General features: G+C 36.2%; 1 protein-coding gene across 2 annotated transcripts in view; it reads left to right on the forward strand.

Annotated features, from left to right (window-relative positions):
* The window catches only part of IMMP2L (inner mitochondrial membrane peptidase subunit 2), a 477,884-nt gene extending 457,242 nt beyond the window's left edge, over positions 1-20,642 (forward strand). For both annotated transcript variants that reach the window (XM_040596098.1, XM_040596096.1), the window contains exon 6: positions 20,157-20,642. In XM_040596098.1, coding sequence (XP_040452032.1) covers positions 20,157-20,276 — 120 coding nt within the window. In that variant the 3' untranslated portion in view covers positions 20,277-20,642. The remainder of the gene's footprint in view (positions 1-20,156) is intronic.
* The last annotated feature ends 1,176 nt before the right edge of the window (positions 20,643-21,818 follow it).

Genomic DNA, 21,818 nt, shown 5'->3' on the forward strand with positions numbered 1-21,818 from the left:
TATCCGTGTACCCTGGCTTTTAAAAGTAATACATAGGCTGGACACATAAATCCTCTAAAAGCAGATGAAACACAAACTTTCCCTGGCACACCAGCTTCTGATATTTTCCAGCAATTATTTCTGCATCTCACGATTGCGTCTCTGGTAGCGAATCCTCAATATATTTTTATTCTTCACTGGCTGCAGATTGCTTGAGCTTCACACAAAAGATCCAATCTTAAAGTACTTTTAGATGAAGTTCTTTTGACTGTCAGTAGTATAGAGTGCCTGATTTCAGATGTGGTCCCATAGAAGAAACACAGCATAGCTACTGCACTGGAAGTGGAATCTAAAAAAGAAAGCCTGGGAATTTAGTTTAAATATTCAGTTCTTTAAAAAGAGAACATTGCATGATTTAATGATAGTCAAGAAGTCTTTGGTTTTAATATGTTATATTTTAATTCTGAAATTACTATTTTAAATCTATCTCTGCATCACTTTTTAATTTTTTTTTTAATTTAGTTTTTGGTTGCAGTATGCTGCCATGGTTAGAACAGAGGCACTATACAACAATGCATTTGTGTTGGCTGAGATGTGATTTCTTCCACTGAGCTTAGCAGCTTCCTGAGCAAAGCTTTTTAAAGCAACAAAACTAGATATAACAAATGTGTTAGACAGGTTCTCCTACATTTTATCTGACTATCCCAAGGGACTTTGGCTTTACTATTCTCATATTCCCTCACTCCCAGAGCTGTCATGTAATATAACGTTATTTAACGACTTGCATTTGAAAACTGATTCTACTCAAGGTCACTAAGATTTCAAACCTCATAACCTACACTCAGTAATCCACCTGCCATTGTTACTGCTCTCCTTTAGCTCTGCAGTAGAAGAAGAATGATTTCTGAGAATTTTCTGAGGGAAAAAAACCCACTAATTATTCATGAAACTGGGAAAAAATGCATCAGTTACTGTATACTGGTCCTGGGCCAATGAAGTCCAAAGGCAGCTTTGCTGTTGTCCTTTCTAAAATTAGTGTTGAGTCATTTAGGAAGCTAATTTAATGACAGATGATATCTTGCATTTATTTCGAACATATCTTTTGAACAGATGGATTTTAATGGAGAACATTACATGATTTTTAAGTCAATATAAAAGCCCAGATTCTTTTAATCTGATTGTAAGCCTTGAACAGAGACACCCAAATTAATAGGACGGTTACGTAGCCTCTATCTACAGTCAGCGGAGAGAAATGGGGAAGACTGATGCAGCTTACTACAGGTCTACATAAGTATATCAAGGTCCTCTCTTTGCTCTGGCCATCTGCAGAGTTTAGTATGATTTTAATTTTAGATTACTGAGTTAGGTGGAAGAACCCAAGCTTGCTGAATTTCTCACAGGATTTCAAGAGTGTATTGAGAGAGGGTCTAGTAAACAAACAATCCAGTCTTCATTTAACTGCAGGTCTTATACCTAGATGTTTTCTCAAACTCAGTTTTCTAACTTTAATTTCCTAAATTTAAGATGTATTTTAAACTTCTCCAAATAATATTAATATCTTGATCAGTAATCACTGCTCTCTCACATTTGTGTTCTGGACATCACAGCACTTTCACAGAGTATTGCTAAGTTACGTTAATATTTTTTTTTTATGTCTCACTTCAGGACTTGAATTGTGTAAATCTGGGGCTTTCAAAGACCCAAAGGTATTTGATTTATTATCCCTCCAGCATGCAAGCACCTCTTTTTTTGGGTCAGAGAGGTGATCATGTATGCAGCCTCTCTAAAGAAGGAGAAATTGCAGCAAGTATTCCAAATATAGAGAAATTACTTGAATTTTTTCTCTGCTGATTGCTGGGGAACTTTTCCCATCAAGTATCCTTGAATTAGGAAAAAATGCAACAGTATAAGTCAAGGATAATAGTAATAAAAATCTGAATCTCTGTCTTCATCCACCCAAGGAGGTCTGAATAGGGCCTGCATATGATTCCTTTTGTGGGTATTTTTCCAGATGCTTCAGTAGACATTGGATCATACCAATAGGGTTAAATCCTGTGTCCATTGAAACAAATGCAATTATATCCCTTAAATCTAATAAACTCTGTGTCAGACTTGTAAATTTTACAGTAGTCTGCACTATATTCTAATTGCTGTCTGAGTCTAATGCCTATGAGGCAATTGGCTGCTCACTACTCATATCTTGTCTTATACAAATGGACAGCAGATTCAGAAATTTCTGAGGAAACAAGTGTTCCTCTTTGTTTGCATAAGGCTTTGTTCTGGTAGATAAACAAGTTCTTTACACAGATCCCTTGGGTCATCAACACTTTTTAATACTGAAAAGAATTTTTAGTAGCATCTACATTTCTGTAAAAGAAATCAAAATATATGAGTGGGATATTTTTTTTAATTGGAAAACCTAGAATTCCACTAAATAATTTCCTCTTATTTATTTTCCTATGAATAGAAGTACGTTTACCCAGCACTTCAGTAAGTACCATGGAAAACAGTGCCTGTGTACTAGTGACATTCACAAATCTCATGCATTTGCTGCAAGCCTACATGTTTCTCAGATAAGTCATGACAAGCTGTGGTATTGTTACATATTATGCCTATTGGAAATAACAGTCCTCATCAAAAACAAAATGCAGTCAATACTAGACTCTCATTTACTTATGTCAGAGTAGTAATACTGTTAAACCTTTTTCTCACACTTCTTTATAAATTAATAGTCAAAACCAGTAAGATTCAAGAGTTGAAGTTTGACATACACATATTTTACAATCTTCCATAAATCTGTTGGGTATTTTTTTAATCTGTCATTTTATAGAGGAAATGAAATAAATCTTAGGGTTAGATTCAGGTGTCCTTATGCATGAAAAATAGCATTGGTTTACAGCAAGGGTCCTCAAACTACGGCCCGTGGGCCAGATACGGCCCCCCAGGGTCCTCAATTCGGCCCCCGGTATTTACAGACACACACACCCCCCAAGCCGGGGGTTGGGGGGGGAAACCAAGCAGCCGCAGGTGACTGCCTGCCACCGCGCACTGCCCCCCTGTTTAAAAAGTTTGAGGACCCCTGATTTACAGGAGCAGTCCTCTTGAGTTTACTGCAGCTAGCTTTCAGGTAAGTTACTAATCAGTTTGAGGAAAGGTTCCAGTCTCCAGTCAATGTTCAAATTACATCTAAAACGAAGAAATTAAGAAATTCACAGCTCAGGGTGGCTTTTGATATGCAACATGTGTCATTTTTAGGAAAACACACACACACACACATACACATATATATATATATATGTATATAAAATCAAGAAATTATAAAAAATATTACCAGGTTGTAATTTTTATTTTTCTGTCACTGTATCTAGTTTGTTTATTTTTGTTTTGACAAAGTAATTAATTTAATTAATTTGAGAAAAATAATTAATATTAATTTGTTTTATTGTCATCTAATTGACTTTCTGTAGAATAACAAATATTATTAACAAAAAAATGTTAATAAAAAATGATGTTTTTGTTAGCAAGCAGATTTGTAAACACTCTACACTTCAAGTAGCTTATTTATGAAAGATAAAGAGAACTTCCTGTTTCTGAATATCTATTTTAAAGACAGTATTTATACTGTGATTTGAAGGCAGAGGAGTTTTCAGAACCTTTACTGTAATCCTTGCCACACGCTTAAAACAGCACAACAAGAATTCAGACCCAAGCTTTCTCTATGGGTGATGTGTCTTGAGAGTTGACTACTCACTGATACAATGTGACACACTCCAAATTTAAAAAGGATTTTACACAGAAATGCCACAGCTTATCATGTTATTGTCTCTGTCAAACACAGAAAAATTAAGGCTTCATGAGCCTGTTGGTTTCCTTTTCTGTTTACTTTATGACTCTCTTACATTGTAACAGTGGCATTTGATAATGGAGAAGTTGGAGGACACAAACTGAGTAATGATTTTCCAGTATTCACATGGATGATGTCAATAGGTTGTGAAGTAGGAGGGAAAAAGCTTGTGATGGCAGAATTTTTAACTTTTTTTTTTTTTTTCTAGAGAGTAATAATAATGTCATTATTTAGTGATTAACAGGGCCCATGTATCAAGCGTAAGATTATCTGACAGGCTGTCATCTGAGCACTTTTTTCTGTCATGGCTTTAGGATCCAATCACAACTTATTTGTAAGCTATCATTTTAAATTACTTACAAATAGTTCTAATGAGCATGTTTCAGAATTCTGATATTTTAAATCCTTTTCAAAAAACCCTCATTAAACAGGGATTAATTCTGACATGGTTCTAAGAAAGAAATCTCAAATGATAATCATAAAGTAGGCTCAACCTTGTTTGTGTATCAGTAATAAATTCAGTTAAAGTAAGATGCAATTTGACATAATCGAGATTCTGATATCTCTTTCTTAGTAGCTTCATGTCTATGATGCTCAACAAAAGGAACATTTTACATGTGTTTTGTACTTATGTAAATGAGTATGTATAATGTACTAAAGAATGGTAAGAGGAAACAACTTTTTTTTTAATTGTCATAGGTTTGGGAAAACGTTGACTTTTAAAAGAATGTCTCAGTTTCTGGGTATATACCTCCACCTGCCTACAACCTCCTTTCAGGTAGTTGTAGAGTGTAATAAGGTCCCCCATGAGTCGTCTTCTCTCCAGGCTAAGCAACCCCAGTTCCCTCAGCTGCTCCTCATAAGACTTGTGTTCCAGACCCTTCACCAGCTTCATTGCCCTTCTCTGGACATGCTCCAGCACTCTACGTCCCTCTTGAAGTGAGAAGCCCAAAACCAAACACAATATTCAAGGTGCAGCCTCACCAGTGCCGAGTACAGGGGGACGATCACTTCCCTTGTCCTGCTGGCCACACTATTTTGGGTACAGGGCAGTATGCTATTAGCCTTCTTGGCCACCTGGGCACCCTGCTGGCTCATGTTCAGCCAGCTGTCAGCCAGCTTTTTTTCACCAGGCAGCTTTGCCGTCAGTCTTCCCCGAGCCTGTAGTGTTGCATGGAGTTGTTGTGACCCAAGTGCAGGACCCAGCACTTCTTGTTGAACTTCATACAGTTGGCCTCGTCCCATTGATCCAGCCTGTCCAGATCCCTCTCTAGAGCCTTCCTATCCTTAAACAGATCAACACTCCCGCCCCAACTTGGTGTCATCTGCAAACTTACTGAGGATGCACTCAATCCCCTCATCCAGATCATTAGTAAAGATATTAAACAGGACTGGCCCCAATACTGAGCCCTGGGGAACACCACTTGTGATGGGCTGCCAGCTGGATGTAACTCCATTTACTACCACTCGTTGGGCTCGGAATGTCAAACATTTTGAGATTGCAGAGATAGCTGCCTTGATGTAGAACACAGGAGGTGCTGCATTGGACTCTGCTGTTGCAATGGATGTTAAAGATTGTTCTTCCTCAGTGTACGTTTGAAGCTCTTGCCCTCTTACTTAATGCATTAGTACTAATTGGGAAGGTTTTCCAGCTGCAGCTAATGCTCCCTGAATTTATGTAATTACTGAAGTTTGGAGAGGAAGTCTTTCTTCTAATTTCAGGATGCAGGTTGTTCAAGCAACTCTAAACTCCCATCCAAAGTTTTGGTTCTATCTATATCTTCCTTGAGAATCTGGCCCTGCATTCATTCACTTTTCATAAGAACCACACTTTCCCTTATCATTAGATACTCTCTTCTATCTTCTTATTTGCTGTGTTTAGAGTATCATGATTTTGACTCATGATATGTCTTTAACTCATGGTTAAAATCTCATCCTCATGTCTACAAACATACAGTGTGGCAGCCCCCAGTTTGAGGCTGACTCACTCTTCAAGTGGTTTGATGGTGCGTACCACAAGATGGTAAGACTTCTGAATACAACGCAGCTTCATATTCACCTCTGTGACTCCAGACAGAATGAAAACTTAGGTCACTGCAGGAAATTTGGAATAAATCATGGAAGTCTTTCTTTGCAGGTTTGGGGGTGAGTTTTGCTGTTCAAGAATAAAAAGCATTAGGACTCACTGAACAAAAAAATAGACAAAATATTTCGGAAATAATAATCTAGTGTTCTTACCAAGCTCAGAATTGGTTGCTTAAGCTGTGTGGTAGTAGAAAAAAATGCTTCTGGGATGTTGCCAGACCTCCATTTTAAAGCAATTGCAACAGCCACCTTTCCATCACCTTTACCTATAGCTAACAGAACTTTAGCCCTCTAAAGCAAATTAGAAGATGAATTATTCATAATAGTCTCATTAAAATATTTTCATCTGCTTTGAGCATAAAGATCCTGAAGCAGAAAAACAAATTCAGTAAACATACAGAATTATATTTTTTCCAGAGCAGACTGATGAAAATGTGTCAGATTGTGCTGTCTGCATATTTCACTGCTGCTGTCTCCTCAGCTAATTTCAGAGACAGTATGTGGATCTCCAGGCACTGTACCAAAGGTAATAGATACACAGGCTGCTGCTGACCAGAAATGTGATTACTTCCCCACAAAACACTGAGGTACAAATTAAATTTTGGATTTGCAGCGTATTTTGAATGAGATTGTGTTATGAAGGTAAGCATTCAAAAGGAATTTTAATTATGTCGATTTTCTTAGAGGAAGTGAAATAGCTCCATATAATGAATTAATTTTAGTGGTGTTAAGTTTTAACATTTAGATCTTTGATCTTAAATGTGTTAATCCTTTTCCAGTACTGATGACCTGGCAATCCTGTGTAGGTATATCTTGCTGAAATAGCTAGTAGCCTCATTTAATCTGAAAAATTGAGTAATTTAAAGAGTTAATAAATATGGATCATCATCTCACTAGAAATTGCATTTATTTTATTTTATTTTACTTTAATAATGTGCTCAAGTGTTTTACTTTAGTATTTAAAGTTCAGCACATACTTTGCTGAACTATGTCTTGATTATGACTAAGAAAATATTTTATTAAATATGCAGGCAACTGAATTCATTAGTCTTCCACTTTCTTGCTCATGCTGTATAGCTTAAGAGCAAGTCTTAATATTTCTTTGAGGTAAACATATTACTTTGAGATAAATACAGCTCTTAATGGTAAAGTAGTGTATTAAAACTGCTGTATTGGGTTTGTGTGGTAAGGTTTTGGTAGGGGAGTGGGGCTACAGGGGTGGCTACTGTGAGAAGCTGCCAGAAACTTCCCTTAAATCTGATAGAGCCCATGCCAGCTTGGCTTCAAGATGGACCCACCACTGGCCAAGGCCGAGCCCATCAGTGATGGTGGTTGCACCTCTGTGATAACATATGGAAAAAAAACCTGCTGCACAACTGCAGCCAGAGAGAGGCGTGAGGCTGTGTGAGCGGAGCGTCCCTGCAGCCCCCCAGGCCGGTGCAGACGGAGGGGCAGGGGGGGCTCCAGGCCCGGAGCAGAGGTTCCCCGGCAGCCCCTGGGGAAGCCCCTGGTGAGGCAGGCTGTGCCCCTCAGCCCATGGAGGGTAACGGTGGGGCAGATCCCCACCTGCAGCCCCTGGGGACCCCACGCCGCAGCAGGGGGTGCCCGAAGGGGGCTGTGACCCCGTGGGCAGCCCGTGCTGGGGCAGGGTCCTGGCAGGGCCTGTGTCCCCGTGGGGAGAGGAGCCCGGGCTGGGGCAGGTTTGCTGGCCGGGCTGGTGACCCCGCGGGGGACCCAGGCTGGAGCCGTCTGTGCCTGAAGGGCTGCGCCCCGTGGGGGGGACCCCGGGCTGGAGCCGGGCAGAGTGTGAGGAGCCTCCCCCTGAGGGGGAAGGGGCGGCAGGGACAGGTGTGAGGGACTGGGCGCAGCCCCCAGGCCCCGTCCCTGCTGCTGGAGGGGAAGAGGGGGAGAAATCAGTAATAAAGCTACGCCCAGGGAGAAGGGAGGGGTGGGGTGCAGATATTTCAATATTTGTTTTTATTTCCTCTTTACCCTAATCTGATTTGATTGGCAATAAATGAAATTAATTTTCCCCAAGTTGAGTCTGTTTGCCTGGGACGGTAATTGGTGAGTGATCTCCCTGTCCTTATCTCAACCCGTGGTTATGCTTCCTCTCCCCTGCCCGGGTAAGGAGCAGAGGGATGGAGCAGCTTTGGTGGGCACGTGGCATCCAGTCAGGGTTAACCCACCACATCTGTTTACTGTATTTGGCTAATGAGGAAGGTAACTTTTGAAAGAATGCAGTCTATGATTCAGTTATTTGGTTTATAGTATGCTGTCTCATTACGGGGGTTTATACGCCAAGAACATCAAAGGTCTCAAAGAGAGCAATGGGGGAACTCTAGCTGTCTGCAAAACTGTTTTTCCTGTGTCCTAGTAAATCTGAGACATTTATGTGCCTTTGGAAGATGTAGCACAAGACTTTGAAGAAGCCTGTGCCCTTCTGAATGAGGCACAGTGGCCAGCAGAGGTATTCTGGGACATCTCAAATGGCAGAAGGTACCTCTGTTTAGGTCAATTAGCCAGACCTTTAATGTAATGTTCAGGAAGCTTACATGGAGGCTCCTTCTGCCCTTCCTAGTTTTTCTGATGTCCCCATAATGACACGTAGCTGCATGACTCTGACTGCTTGTCCCCTGCCCCTCCTCTGGATCAGTCTACCTGGGCTGCCAGGTGTATGGGCCAGGTCTGATGACCTGATCAATGATGTCACTTCTCTAGAAAATTGCCTTCTCCAAAAGCACTCATGTGTCCTCACTGAGGGAGTTTTCTGTGGAGAATTAAACAATCATCTCACATGTGAGTTGTGCGATCCTTGTAGAGTCAGGATTCCACAGAACTGTAACAGTATTTGATTAAGGATATGAATCTTATTATACTTCTGGTTTATTTTTGTGAAGCTTTTTTCCTCAGCAAAACCTGTTATGCCATTATCTTAAGCTAATCAGGAGTGAACTAAAGAAAAAAAACATGAATATGGAGAGGATTACTTATGTAGGATGGGGAAATTATATTCATAAGTATATAGTGTCAATTATTTAATCATAATTTTTGTTATGAAGTGAAAGGATAGCTATATGGTTTGAGTTATACCAAGAGGCCTTGTACTTTGACAGATGTCACAGTATTGTAAAACCACAGAATGCTAAATAACAGTAAGATTGACGAGGAAAAAAAGAATGTTTTGGTGATAGTTTTTCCAACATGAAGTAAAAGCTTGATTTAGTACCTGTAATGTCTTCTCCACAGTTTTAACAAAAATACAGAATAAATCAGATAAAGACAAGAGAGGAAGCATTCTTAAATTCATAGCTATTATTATAGGTATAAGGAGGAAAAAAATCTTTGTATATATTTGAAGTATTTAGATTATTTTTTTTCCAGTAAATCAACTTGGGGAGATTATATATACAAAATCAGCTTGATGAAATTTAGCATTTTAGATGAGCTCTAGCTGTCCTCATACAAAGACATCTATTAAAAAGTCTTTTATAATTTTAATAACATATCATGCAGCTATTTAATGACATTTTGATATCCTAGCTGCTCATTGAATATTTACTCCCCATTGCTTTTCATAGCTCATATTGCCAACAGCATGTTTTCTGTAAGTCAAAGTGTTTCTGCATGCCATTTAGAAGAAAATATAGGCAAGCCTCACAGTAGGATTTTTTGAAATATTTAGTTAAGTGGAATAGTCTATTGAACAGTTGTCTTTTTCAGGTATGAGAAAATCAAAATTATTCTATTAACAGTATTGCAACAACCTCATTTGCATCAGATTAAAACTGTTGAAATGTGCAATAAAAACCAGAGAAGCTGTGAGCAGGCTGCCAGATCTATTTCCTGAACATACAAGTTATTGTCACTGAAATTTTATGAACAGTTCTAGCTTTAGAAAAGTCTTGCTTTGCCCAGTAAGAGTTGTAATATCATTATTTTTTTTTTTTTTTGGTACCATTTTGTTTTACTTAAGACATATTTTTTCATCTATTCCATTGAATTAACTTTTCTGGCTACTGCTGGCTTTCTTTATTTTGTCTTTTTTTTTTTTTTTTAGATTTTTTTATTACCTCAGCATTTGGTAATTACTGTAACGTCATCTTGACTGACTGCCAGGTATCTGCCAAGTAATATTTAAGGTAATGAACTTTCCCATATGCCTGGGGTCTGCTGCGCCCAGTGCTGTCCCATAACTGATCACTGATGGAGCCACTCAGGCTGCAGCTGCTCCTAACAGAGCAGATGAGGCAGCAGTGGGCTGGGTTGTCGTCCATGACATCCCTCAGTGTGGATATTTCTCCAACTTTATAAATAGCTCTTATTTATGACCTGTGAGATCAGGTACTTTTCTGAGATCTAGGTAAGAGTATGAAGAATATAAATTAGATGCAACAGGTAACTAATATGTGGGGGGTTTTTGTGTCACTTGTCTTGAAGGACAATTTGAGTGTATCTAGAAATTGAAGCCTACTGCTCCCTTCTGACAGTAGGACTCCTTCCTTTCCTTTCATTAATCCTGAATGAGTCTGAAACATCACCTCTCCCAGCCTGTATATGTACGATCCCTTGCACAATCATACTTCCAGAAATTTGGTGGAATTTGATCTGTCACGTTAGCTTGTTTGCTTAGCTTTGCCATGCTAGCCACTCATCGCTGGGGCCCACTTTAGCGTATTCTGTGAGCGTGCAGTGGAAGCAGAGCAGGAGCATGCCAGGCCTCGCTCCTGAATCGCACAGTGTCACAGGAAAACTCTGTGGTAAGAGCAGTGCTGAGGTGCCTCTGCCTGGCGCTCCTGGAAGCGCAGAGCACCGCAGAGGAGGGCTGATGGAGCAGATGGCATGGTTCCATCTGATCGAGCACCAGCCCATGGGGATGAGGTGGGTCTGTGGAGTGGTGTAGCGGGAGGACAAGTGCGGTCCCTGGGTAGTGTGTGAGGTCTGGGAGCTGCTCTGTGACTTCCCTTGTAGTCATTGCACTGTACTGCTGCGTGTGCCAAAGCTTTAGAATGAAACTCTAAATAAATGACGTGCAACAGAACAAAACTGGAAATCAACAATTTATAATGTACAGTGTTACTGCATAGTGTCCTGAGTATTCAGTCAAGAAAGACGAGACACATAATCAGTATCAGTGTAGTGATCTGAAAAATGTCGACAAGCCTGACATTCTTCTGACTCTGCTGGCACTGACACAACACATTTCTGAACAGGAATTCACACCGAAGGCTTTTATGCATTCCTAAATAATTAATATGCATAGATTTGGGATATAGCTAATACTTTCTAGATGAAAATAATAAATGTGTTTTCATAATTGTTCCCTGCTGCTTGATTTATCAATTCGTAAAATATTGAATTGTAAATATATTACTGCTTTTTAATGTGGGGCTTTTTCATGAAAGCTATTAAATCATTTTGTTCTTTTGTTGGGTTACATGACTTAGTGACAATCCTATTTAGTCTAGGAATTTTGTGCATCACTTAGTGAAATATTAAAAAGCTTTTAACTATTAAATGATATTTATGCATATGCAGCATGCAAAGCACATCACACACACTGTGCAAATTCTTTCACCATTTTCATGACTAGAAATCAAAAATAAATAATAGATTGGCTTGTAAATATTTTTTACACCTATTTAGCACAATGGTTCTGTTAAACTTAAGCAATAAAGAATAATTTCTAAGAATACTATATTTACTGAAAATAAAAGAGTAGTAGTGTTGTGTTATATGTTAACCTCTATTTTAAAAATATGTCTTTGGGAAAAAATGAAAGAAGAAACTGGGAAGGACTGAAGAAGTTACTTAGCTATAGTGTCCCTTTCAATAATATATCCTTGACAATTCCAAGAAAATGCACTGAGACAGAGTTCAGATCAGACTTTTACCAAGCCTGTTACTGTGTTTAATTTCAACAATGGCATTGACAGTTGATTTCTTCATGTATTGAATAAAAAATACACTATTTTATACTGATTTACTTTAAATCTGCATTACTTTTATGAATGTAAATTACAGTTCAACTTTAACGAGTCTCTGCACATCTAACAGTAAAAAAAATCTCCTGTTAAATATATTCTATTTTCAGTGACCATTTCCTTCCTTTACCTCTTTTGTAACTTTGGGTTTAACGTAGGTGTGTAGACATAGAACATATGAGAATGCAACCCAATTATTTTGATAATTATTAAGTACATTACTTATTTTCAGTTCAATCAATAACCTGAGCTTTTATTACAATGCAGTGACTGTGCTCACCTCTTCTGATATGAACAGCTTAAATTGCAAAACCATGTTGGATTGGAGCAGTCACAGTCATAACTGTTATACTAATTTAAGACAGATACTTTGTGCTAACATGCAAATCTTATTCATTCTGGTAATCATCCATTGCATTTGAAATTTCTCTCTTTTACATTTTATTTCATGATTATGTCTGTGCATATATGTGTACTATATGTGCATCCCTTTTGAACGTCTATTTTCACTGTTTAAAATGTTCTTTCAATAAAATAACTGTTGTTTATATATTTTCATTTTTTATAATGTATTTTCTATCACTTCTGAATTTGGTGACTTTAATAAGGACTTTTACTGATTATACAATAGCTCTGTGAAAGAAAACACATATGGGATGTTTTATCTGTAGCTGGAGCTACATCAGCTATCAAACTAATGGAACCATAATGGAACACTTACTAACAAAATTAATGGGCTGCATTCTTTTCTTTGTCACTAGATCTGTATGGCTCCGTTAGGTCTGATTTGTTCAGTTACACAAGCAAAGAATGATGAAGATGCTAGCATTTTGCTATGGAGTTGAAAGGCATCTATCACTGTTCTTGTATTCATGAGCTACTTAGCATCTTGTTATATCAATGAGCTGATATAAGTTAAAGAACATCATTTTGGTGTGGTTTTATTTACAAAATAATGTATTGGTTGTCATTTTTGTGTTATTTTTACATTCATGAAAGAAGGAGGTCAAGAATATTTGTTTCTTCTGCCATTGTTGATTATCCCAGATACTTCTACTAGAGGAAGTGGTTTCACTGGGATTTTACTTTAATCCACAGGATTTTATTTTTATTGATCCTTTTCCTGCTACTGCACTTGACAATAGTTGTTTCAAAGTTCAACCATGTACAGAAAATGAAATGTAATAGCAATCATGTTTACTTTCTATTAAAGTATGGATTTTTTGAAGAGACTAATTTATGGGGAGAATTCTCTGTGAGACCATTTTACACCTACAATCTAATATCAAAACAACAATTGCTTCCTAAAGACAAGCAATCTAATTTGGCACAGATAGCTATCCCATGCTATATATTTTTATTATTATTATAGCTGGAACACTGCATAGTTGCCTAAGTGTTTCTGTTCTGAGGTTTTCTTTGAGATTTTGGGGGGTGAAGTATTCTAGAACTTTCTTCTTTCCTTTCTTATTAGCCTGGTCCCATTACACAGTTTTCAACCTCCATGCAAATTTGGCATTCCCGATCTTTCAGAATTTCAATATAGTCAAACAACAGCTAATTGGTAATACGATATAGGTAGCAGGCTATGAACTACTACATCTGGAAAAATTCATTAAAGCTATATGTCTGCTCAAATGGTGCCATCCATAAATCATCGAGGATTTCTCCATGTTAGAGGATTTTTCACCTAATTTGAATTGCCACATTTCAGAAACTCTGTGGGGCACAAGTATCCAGCCAGCAAAATGTAATCTGAATAGAATTCTACTGCTACAGAATTACTCCCCCTGCACTCCCCCCCCCCCCCAATGACTTTGTGTCGTGAAACAGAAAGTTTGAGAAGAAAATTTTGAATACAAGTGATGTTCCATAGTGCTGAACATATGAAAGGCTGTATATAAAGCTTTTTTACTAACCTGCATATGAACAACAACAAAAAAAGATGTAATGAGAATATATTACTTCAGAGAATAGAAAGCATAATTTGTAACACTGTGATTTTTTGTATTGTATCTCTTTTTGGTTTAAGAGAATTTAATTTTTTTGTATTTGTGTGCTTATCATTGGCCATGGCATTTGAAAGGCCTGTACAATATTGCTAGAATGTAACTCAGTTTAAGAGACTAAAGTAAAAGTGACTTTTCAAAACCAGAGGCTGATATATGCCTTTAAAGTAGTGATTATCTGGCTGTTGGTGAATTTTCTCAAGTACACAGGTTATAGTCTGTGGTACTTGTAATTTAGTTCTGTTTCTAATTTGTTGGATACCTATTATTGTTCTCTTCAGTGGTATTTTAGAGGATTTGTACAATTTAAACACTTATTAAATTAATGAGTCCAGGAAACAAAATGCAAATTAATATTGAATTTTTTCTAGACTTTAACTTGATGAAACAAGATTATTTTTCAGACAGTATTTTTTAGTATTTGTTCTTCAGAAAAAGTATGTTTGTATTCAATTATACAAAATATGCCTTCAGAGAGGGTTGTTGTGTTGATGCAATGTGAAGGATTACTGTTGTGATTTATTATTATCTTTCTTTTATCTTTATTATTTAGTCTCTTATATGACTGATCTAGATATTCCCAGATTTCTTATGTTATTTTATACTTTATAATATGTTTATTACAGCGACTTCTGACACAAATATGTAAATGTTTCATGTATATTTCATGTTTTTATTGAAATAACTAAGTTAAATTTCAGCCACATTCCCTCAAATCAAAATACATTGTAAGGAAATAATAAAACAGTCTATTTTTTTTCTAATTTTGACTAGTTGCGGGTTTTTTGGAAGCAGAAGAAACAGTGAAACCAAAATGTGTTTATTCATTTCATTAAATTTCATTAAAATCACTGTTTTTGTTAGGAAAAGTACAAACCCAAATACCAAGTGAAGAAAAGAAGGATAACACTTCCCTGTTTTGCACCACATAATGAGTTTATATAGTCTCAATTAGAAAACCAGCAGTAACATAACGTTGCAGTCAAAACTTTGTTGTGAAGAAAAAAGCAGACTTAACTGATACGTGAAGCCACCAACTCACAGCCTCATTAAAATTGTAACTACACTATTTCACTTAGAATCCCAGTGTGGTTAGTCCAGTTACAATGATATTACCATTTGTACTCCAAATTATCAAATTAATGACAATGAGTTTCATTAAAACTCAGTTTTAAAATATCACACAAACATTTTCAAGTATCTACCTTTTTCCCAGTGTTTATGCTGCCCCTTTGAGTCGTAAGGCTGGCAGCATCCATCCTCCTCAAAAAGAAGGGCAAAGTGTGGTTTAGTGAGTTGTCATCCTGAATTCTTCAGTAGGAGGACTATGATGATGGTTTCTTCTTCCTCAACCTCATTTCCACTTGGGGTTGATTTAGCACATTTTCTAATGTTTTTGTGGGGGAGTTTTGTTTGGTTGGTTTTTGTTGTGCTTTTTTTTTTTTTTTCTTGTTCTTTATTGATTGGCAACATCACTTTTTATCTGTATTTATTATATATTTTATTTTACATATGTTAGTATATTCCTTGTTCTTCTCCACTTTTTTTTCTCTTTGCTAGCCTTAAAACCCTTTTGTCCAGCTCCCCAGTCAGTTTTTTTAATGACCATTGCTAGTTCTTTTAGAAGCCTGTCTTTATTGTCCCATGCTTATAGTCCTGTAAACCACATTATGTTAGTCATAAATATTTCATTCTACACAGAATAATTGCTTTTTACTGTATATGTAAAAACTTTGATTATACCCAAAGATTATACAAATATAAACAATTATAAGTGATACATGCAAAACTGTAACAAATTAGGCAATGGTCACCTCATCATTAGAAAAATTGTTGCAGCTAAACAAGCTAAATAAAACTCCAGGCAGGCAAGGGAAGTTCAGACAAAGCCGGAGAAATTAACCTTGAAGCCTGGCAGAGCTGGTACAAGGTGTAGTTTGTTACTAGCAATGGCAATACTGGTTTGCAGAATACAACAACAGCTTGGATTGTTTTTTGTGTCTTTGTCTTATTATTACTTCTAATTGGCAAACTGACTAGTTAGGAAGTCTAACTTCAGAAATAGGTGTAATGTCCTGGGGGTTTTTGGTTCTGCATTGCTGTTTCTCAGATTATATTCAGTGGTGCTGTACTCTTGTTTTAACATTGATGCAGAATTTGAAATCTTTACTGCTTTAAGCTAAAGCAAAATCACCAAAAGTTCAGGGAAAAAAGAAGCAAAGAGAAATCTATGGGGAATGCTCATAACATAAAGTGAACTCACAACTAGGAGCAGCAGTACCTGAATTTAGCAGGTTGGGTAGACTTTACATACCCTGAGAAAGTTGAGAGTACTTTAGGTCACATGTTAGATGTTATGGTCAAATCCTTATCTGGTCTTTTTCTTTTCTTGAAATCCAAACTGAAGGTCTGGATTTCCATAGACATTTTGCTGTGCTCCACTGCATGCTACATCTATACAGGATTCTTGCACAGGCTGCATGCTGCTTTTCCCATTGTGATTTAGGATGAGAAAAGGCATCATTCTAAGAGAACGTGAAGGTGTCAGATGTCAAACAGACAGGAAGAGGTGGAAAGTACAGTCTGTAAATCAATGAATATCTTAAAATGACATATTTTAGAACTGGGAGAAGTGATAGTAATGTAAGTCTCTGTACTAATAAAGGTGCATTTATCCCAACCTATTAGGCCAGAATGAGCAAGATAGTTGTAAATACCACTGCAGATAGCACTATCAAGTTTAGACTTATCTTTCCCTAATGCAGTGCCAAAACTTATCAGTCTCCATACAACTAACATACTAACAACTACAAGACTCTGAGGAAATATGCGTTTATCACAGTAACAGTGTCAAAAGAGTATTATTCATTCAAAACTTATTTTGCAGATATTTTTTTGCTGTGTTAACAGAATGGCTTCTCAGTTATTCAATTAAATATTCAATTTTTTTAAAAAATAGAATTAGTGCCTAAAAAGCTCAGGTTAGGGAGAATAATATGGATTCATTTCAACATAGTGCTTGTTGTTGCCACAGCAAGCATAGATCTTCATGCAGAATTAAAATTCAACTATTTAGATTGCTGGCATTTCTTACTCAAGTCTGTAAATGAAATATGTTCCTTAAAGAATTTATGCCTGATTTTTCTTACAGTTGACAGTGTTTCAAGGTGGTAAACTTATTTTCTTAAGACAGTAAACAATGTCTGGAAAGGGAACTGATTAATCTCTTTTTAAATATTTCAGTATTTCACTGCTGCAACAGCAAGTGTGCTCTCTTAGTTCACCCTTTGTCCATATCTAACCTTGATGAGGGTAAGCCCATTAACAAGGGCAGGCTATTCTCTGCAAACAATTCTGTTTTTCAGTGAAATTCATGGCTGCTGTGGTAACTACAGAATGATAATAGGCAATGGACAAAAGTTATTAAGGTTGTTTGTAGAAGTCAAATGTCAAGGTGTTTTTAAAGTGAGCCTTTAAGTTATTATAAAGGAAGCCCTATAGCATCAGTATCATTTGTTATTTAGTAAAGACTACCATCACCCAAAAATACCTGGTTTTCCTTTTTAATGCTAGTCTTTTTGTCCTGTAAATCAGTTTATAGGAAGGATATTTCTTTATTAGTTTCAAGTCAGATGATGGTCAGTAGAAGTAATCCTCTGGGCAAAATTATTCCCAGCCTCAGGTTCAAACAAGTTTTGATTCATTTATTATATTCTCAGTCTGAGTGTAGACCTCCTACTGACATCAATAACAAGCAATGCACTGAGAAAATACAAAGCTTTGAAAATAAGATGTTATTTGTGTTTGAGAAGAGCATTTTAACATTTCTCTCCATACTAATGCTGTCACATTTTATATGCAGTGGTGGGGTTTGCTGTGGTTTTATAATTTGGCACTAGCCTGTGAAGTGTGTGCCATAATGCTGTATGCTTGGGGAACAAATCCACACGGTAATATTACATTTGCAGACAACTTTATGGGATAATTAAACTAAAGGATATCGTGAATTCCATAAATATCCAACTAACTACACAAACATGTCAAGACTTAAAAAAATGTAGCTAAGCCCTATCACAAAACAGTTGTCATTTAGCAGCCTGTATTTTGTTTAAATGTAGGGAAAAAATGCAATGGATCTGGGAAACAAGTGATCCCTGCAAGGGATAAAGTAAATGACATATGATGCTAGAATGCAATTTTGGTGATCTACTTCAGGTTCTTTTAGATATCATGGGTTATTAAGTAACCAAATTATATTCAAGTAATTCAGCACCTGCTTCATCAAGCTACAGAATGTGGAATTAGATATAGACCACTTCAGCTTCACTGATTTGATTATATAGTAGAGAGAGACTGGTGAATATACATTAATCCTATGAAATTAAATCAAGACAATTAGCTGAAGATATTCCTAGGGGCCTATTTGATGTCCATTTGCATAAAATGCTGAATTACCTGCTTACTGAAGTCACTTTTTTTTTGTGTGTGATGAGAAATGGAACGCAAATGAAAAAATGAGTTTTCATGAAAACTTAAGCAGCAATGTATGGGTTCAAACCAGAAATCCATTTAACACCTGGCTCTGACAACAGCCAATACCAGACCATTGGAGCCTAAGAACAAACTAAGTATATAATTTTTCCCTTGGTGTTACCTAATGTGGAGTACAGAGACTACACTGTTACTTTGTTTATGTTCAATTATGTGTGATGGACTTTACTTCTGTTACTATTTTCTGAACAAGTTTGTTATTCTTTCCTGGTCTCTTCAGTATCCTTATAATGTATGCAAGTATGATGTAATTGTGTAGACTCTGAAGAAGTATTTCCTTTTTGTTGGTTTTAAAAATTCTTTCAGATAATGTCATAATGTCATCTGATATTTCTCCATTCTTATGAGCAATGATGACATAATAGGCAAATAAAGCCTATGCATTCTTTACCTATGACATTCATAATTCTACAGACTTCTAACCCTGTTGTCTCCTTACGAGTCTGAATTATTTCACCTTTTCACAAATAGAGACATTCCAGTATTTTTAATCATGTTTTTGTCCTGTTTGTAACTTTTCTATTGGCACTGGACACTTTATGGTTGGTGGGAAGCTTATTACTCGCTGTTGTCTCCAGAAGAAGCCTAAACATAATTTAAGATGAAGAAGTCTATCCTGCAGACTTTCCAAATTAAGTGAGATGAACTCCATACCACATTACTTAATTTCAATGTTAAGTATAGCCGTTGAAGCCCTGTCTTATTAACTCAATCTGAAAATGTGACTGTTCTATTCCTAGTTACTCTTAGTCTAGCCATTTCATACCATATTTGAAAGTGCCTTGTTTGTAACATTCTTAAGGTTTTCTAAGCAATTCAGTTTTCTAAACTATGCCACCTGTGATTCATTTGTAAGCAATATCAGTATTGACTTTTATTTGATTTATTCAAGTAAAACATTAGTGAAGTAAAATTATTGAAATAAAACAATAATAGTTTTAGTAGTTAAAGTAGTAAGATGGTAAAACATGTTTACAAAACATATGAATGAAGTGTAAGTAGTTCTAGAACTTCAAAAATATTTGATCTGTAGATATGTTTCAAATAATTCTGTCAGAAATAATGTTCATCCTCAGGTAATATTTACAAGTCACAGAAATTTCCATTTTTGGTTGGAGACAAAATGGAATTTTGAAAGAGAGTTTTAAATGGAAAGTACAACATGTTTAGATAAGCCGCTATCTTGGTGTGGTTAGTGTACATAGTTCAAATCCAAGACACGGGTTCAGTTTAAGTTATTCAGAATAGATACTTGAACCTTGTTCTGCTGTATCCAAAATAACTGCTAACCAAAAGATTTAGGTGGATTATAGAACGCCTCACCTCTTTTGTCTGGTTGTTTTCCTTGAACCTGAGAAAAGATTCCTAGTTCATGTTTGTTACAGACAATGCACTTCAGCAAACTGTTTTGAGTTGCATGGAATTTAATAATAATAATAATAACAATAACAACAACAACAACAACAATAATAATAATAATAATAATAATAATAATAATAATAATAATAATAATAATAATAATAATAATAATAATAATAATAATAATAATGCTACTGAAATGTTTTTTCCTTTCCTCTCATTATATGCATGAGGCACTTCTCATTCATGCAAAGTTTTCTGCTTTGTATTCTCTCATGTGCTTTGTACTTTCCACATTTTATTTGCAGTATTTAATAGTCTCTCTGGTTTATATTTTGATTACAGGTTTCTCTTGGACTTCTACATGCTCGAGCTACTCATATCCTCTGGCCGCCACAACGCTGGCAGAAGTTACAGCCAATGCTACCTCCAGAGCGCAAACCACTCCAGAGAGAGCAAGAGTGATTTAAATGTTCAGAGAGAAGAACACTGATGAAGTTTTAACCAGGAAGAGTTGCAGTGGATATACCATCACCCATAAGAGCTTTGTCAAGTGTACTTTAACATCAGCAAACACATGCAACATCTTCATGTTAAAATGCCATCTTGAGTGTAAGAGGTTTTTTGGGATTTGTTTTGTTGTTTGGTGGTTTTTGAAAATCTCACACAGTAGTGCATTGTGCATTATTTTGATTTGAAATAGTTGGTTGTAGAAGGTTTGAATGTTCAGTTTTTCAGGGAGCAGTAAAATGCTTGACTTACTATGTCTGTACCAGTACTTCTCTGGATAAGAAATTATTAAAAACTTGAATAAAATATTTTAGTATTTTGCATTCAGCTTGTTCCTTTAGTAACTGAATGGAACCTTTATTATTATCATTGATTGCACACGAAAAAAAACCCAAACATGTAATATGCTTTGGATTGTCCTATGATTTCTAATACTGAAGAATCAGTACTTTTGTAGCTGAAAAGTTAATCATATATGTCATAATTCTTTTAAAAAACCTAATGAGATGTGTTTTTTTAAATTGAGTACATATTACTTAGTTTTAATTTCTCTTTTAGGAGTGTTTTATATAAACATTCCTTTTATATCTCACTGAAGTAGATAGTCAAAATATACAAATTACATTGCAGTATCTGAAGAAAATAATTCATTTCTCAAATGCAGCAAATCATTGTTAATATTGACTGCCACATTTCTTTGAAACCATGTAATTACATTATAAACACTACAATTATTACTATAAATATATAATTAATATTATAGATATACTCTGTGAATATGCAGTAAAGCTTCTGCACACATTATAAGTAAAAAGAACTTGAAAAATGACACATTTTCAGCTGCAGATTAATATTGTCCAGCTTATTTCATATTTATTAAATTTTACTTCAGATAGGACAGTACTTTAAAAATGTAACAAATCACACAAAATATCTTTAAACATTTCAGGTAAAATCATGCAATTATCAGAATTTCAGGCAAGATGAAAATAAGTCTATAGCTCTTTGAATACACACATCTGCATACAATAGGTGCAAACACCATGGAAACTCTATTACTGTCTAACTTTCTTCCTAAATGCTCCAGCTCTGTAGACTGTCTGAAAACTTTACTGTCTCACATGCCATGTTCTCTTTTTGTTCCAAAAAGATGTTCCATAGGTCTCTGAACTCATCTTAGTTAAAACTAATGCATTTTTTTTGGTTGTTAATTGCAGTAAATTCACAATTCTTTTGATTGACACAGGGTGATTGAAAACACTAGTTTCCAATCTCCCCCCCCCCCCCCCCCCCCCAATTAATTAAGAAAACTGAAATGAGTTCAAGAAATTTACTGCAGTCATAATTAATTTTGGTGACAATGATAGAAACACACATCCATGAAAGGACAAAGAAAGAGAAAAACATAAAAAGCAGCAGAACAAAACCATATTAGAACAGCTTTCTTTCTCTCAGTTGTTCAGGTCTTCATTTGCCTTCTTTCCACTAGCTCAGTCC

The sequence above is a fragment of the Falco naumanni genome, chromosome 5 (assembly GCF_017639655.2).
Source record: "Falco naumanni isolate bFalNau1 chromosome 5, bFalNau1.pat, whole genome shotgun sequence".
Lineage (NCBI taxonomy): Eukaryota > Metazoa > Chordata > Aves > Falconiformes > Falconidae > Falco > Falco naumanni.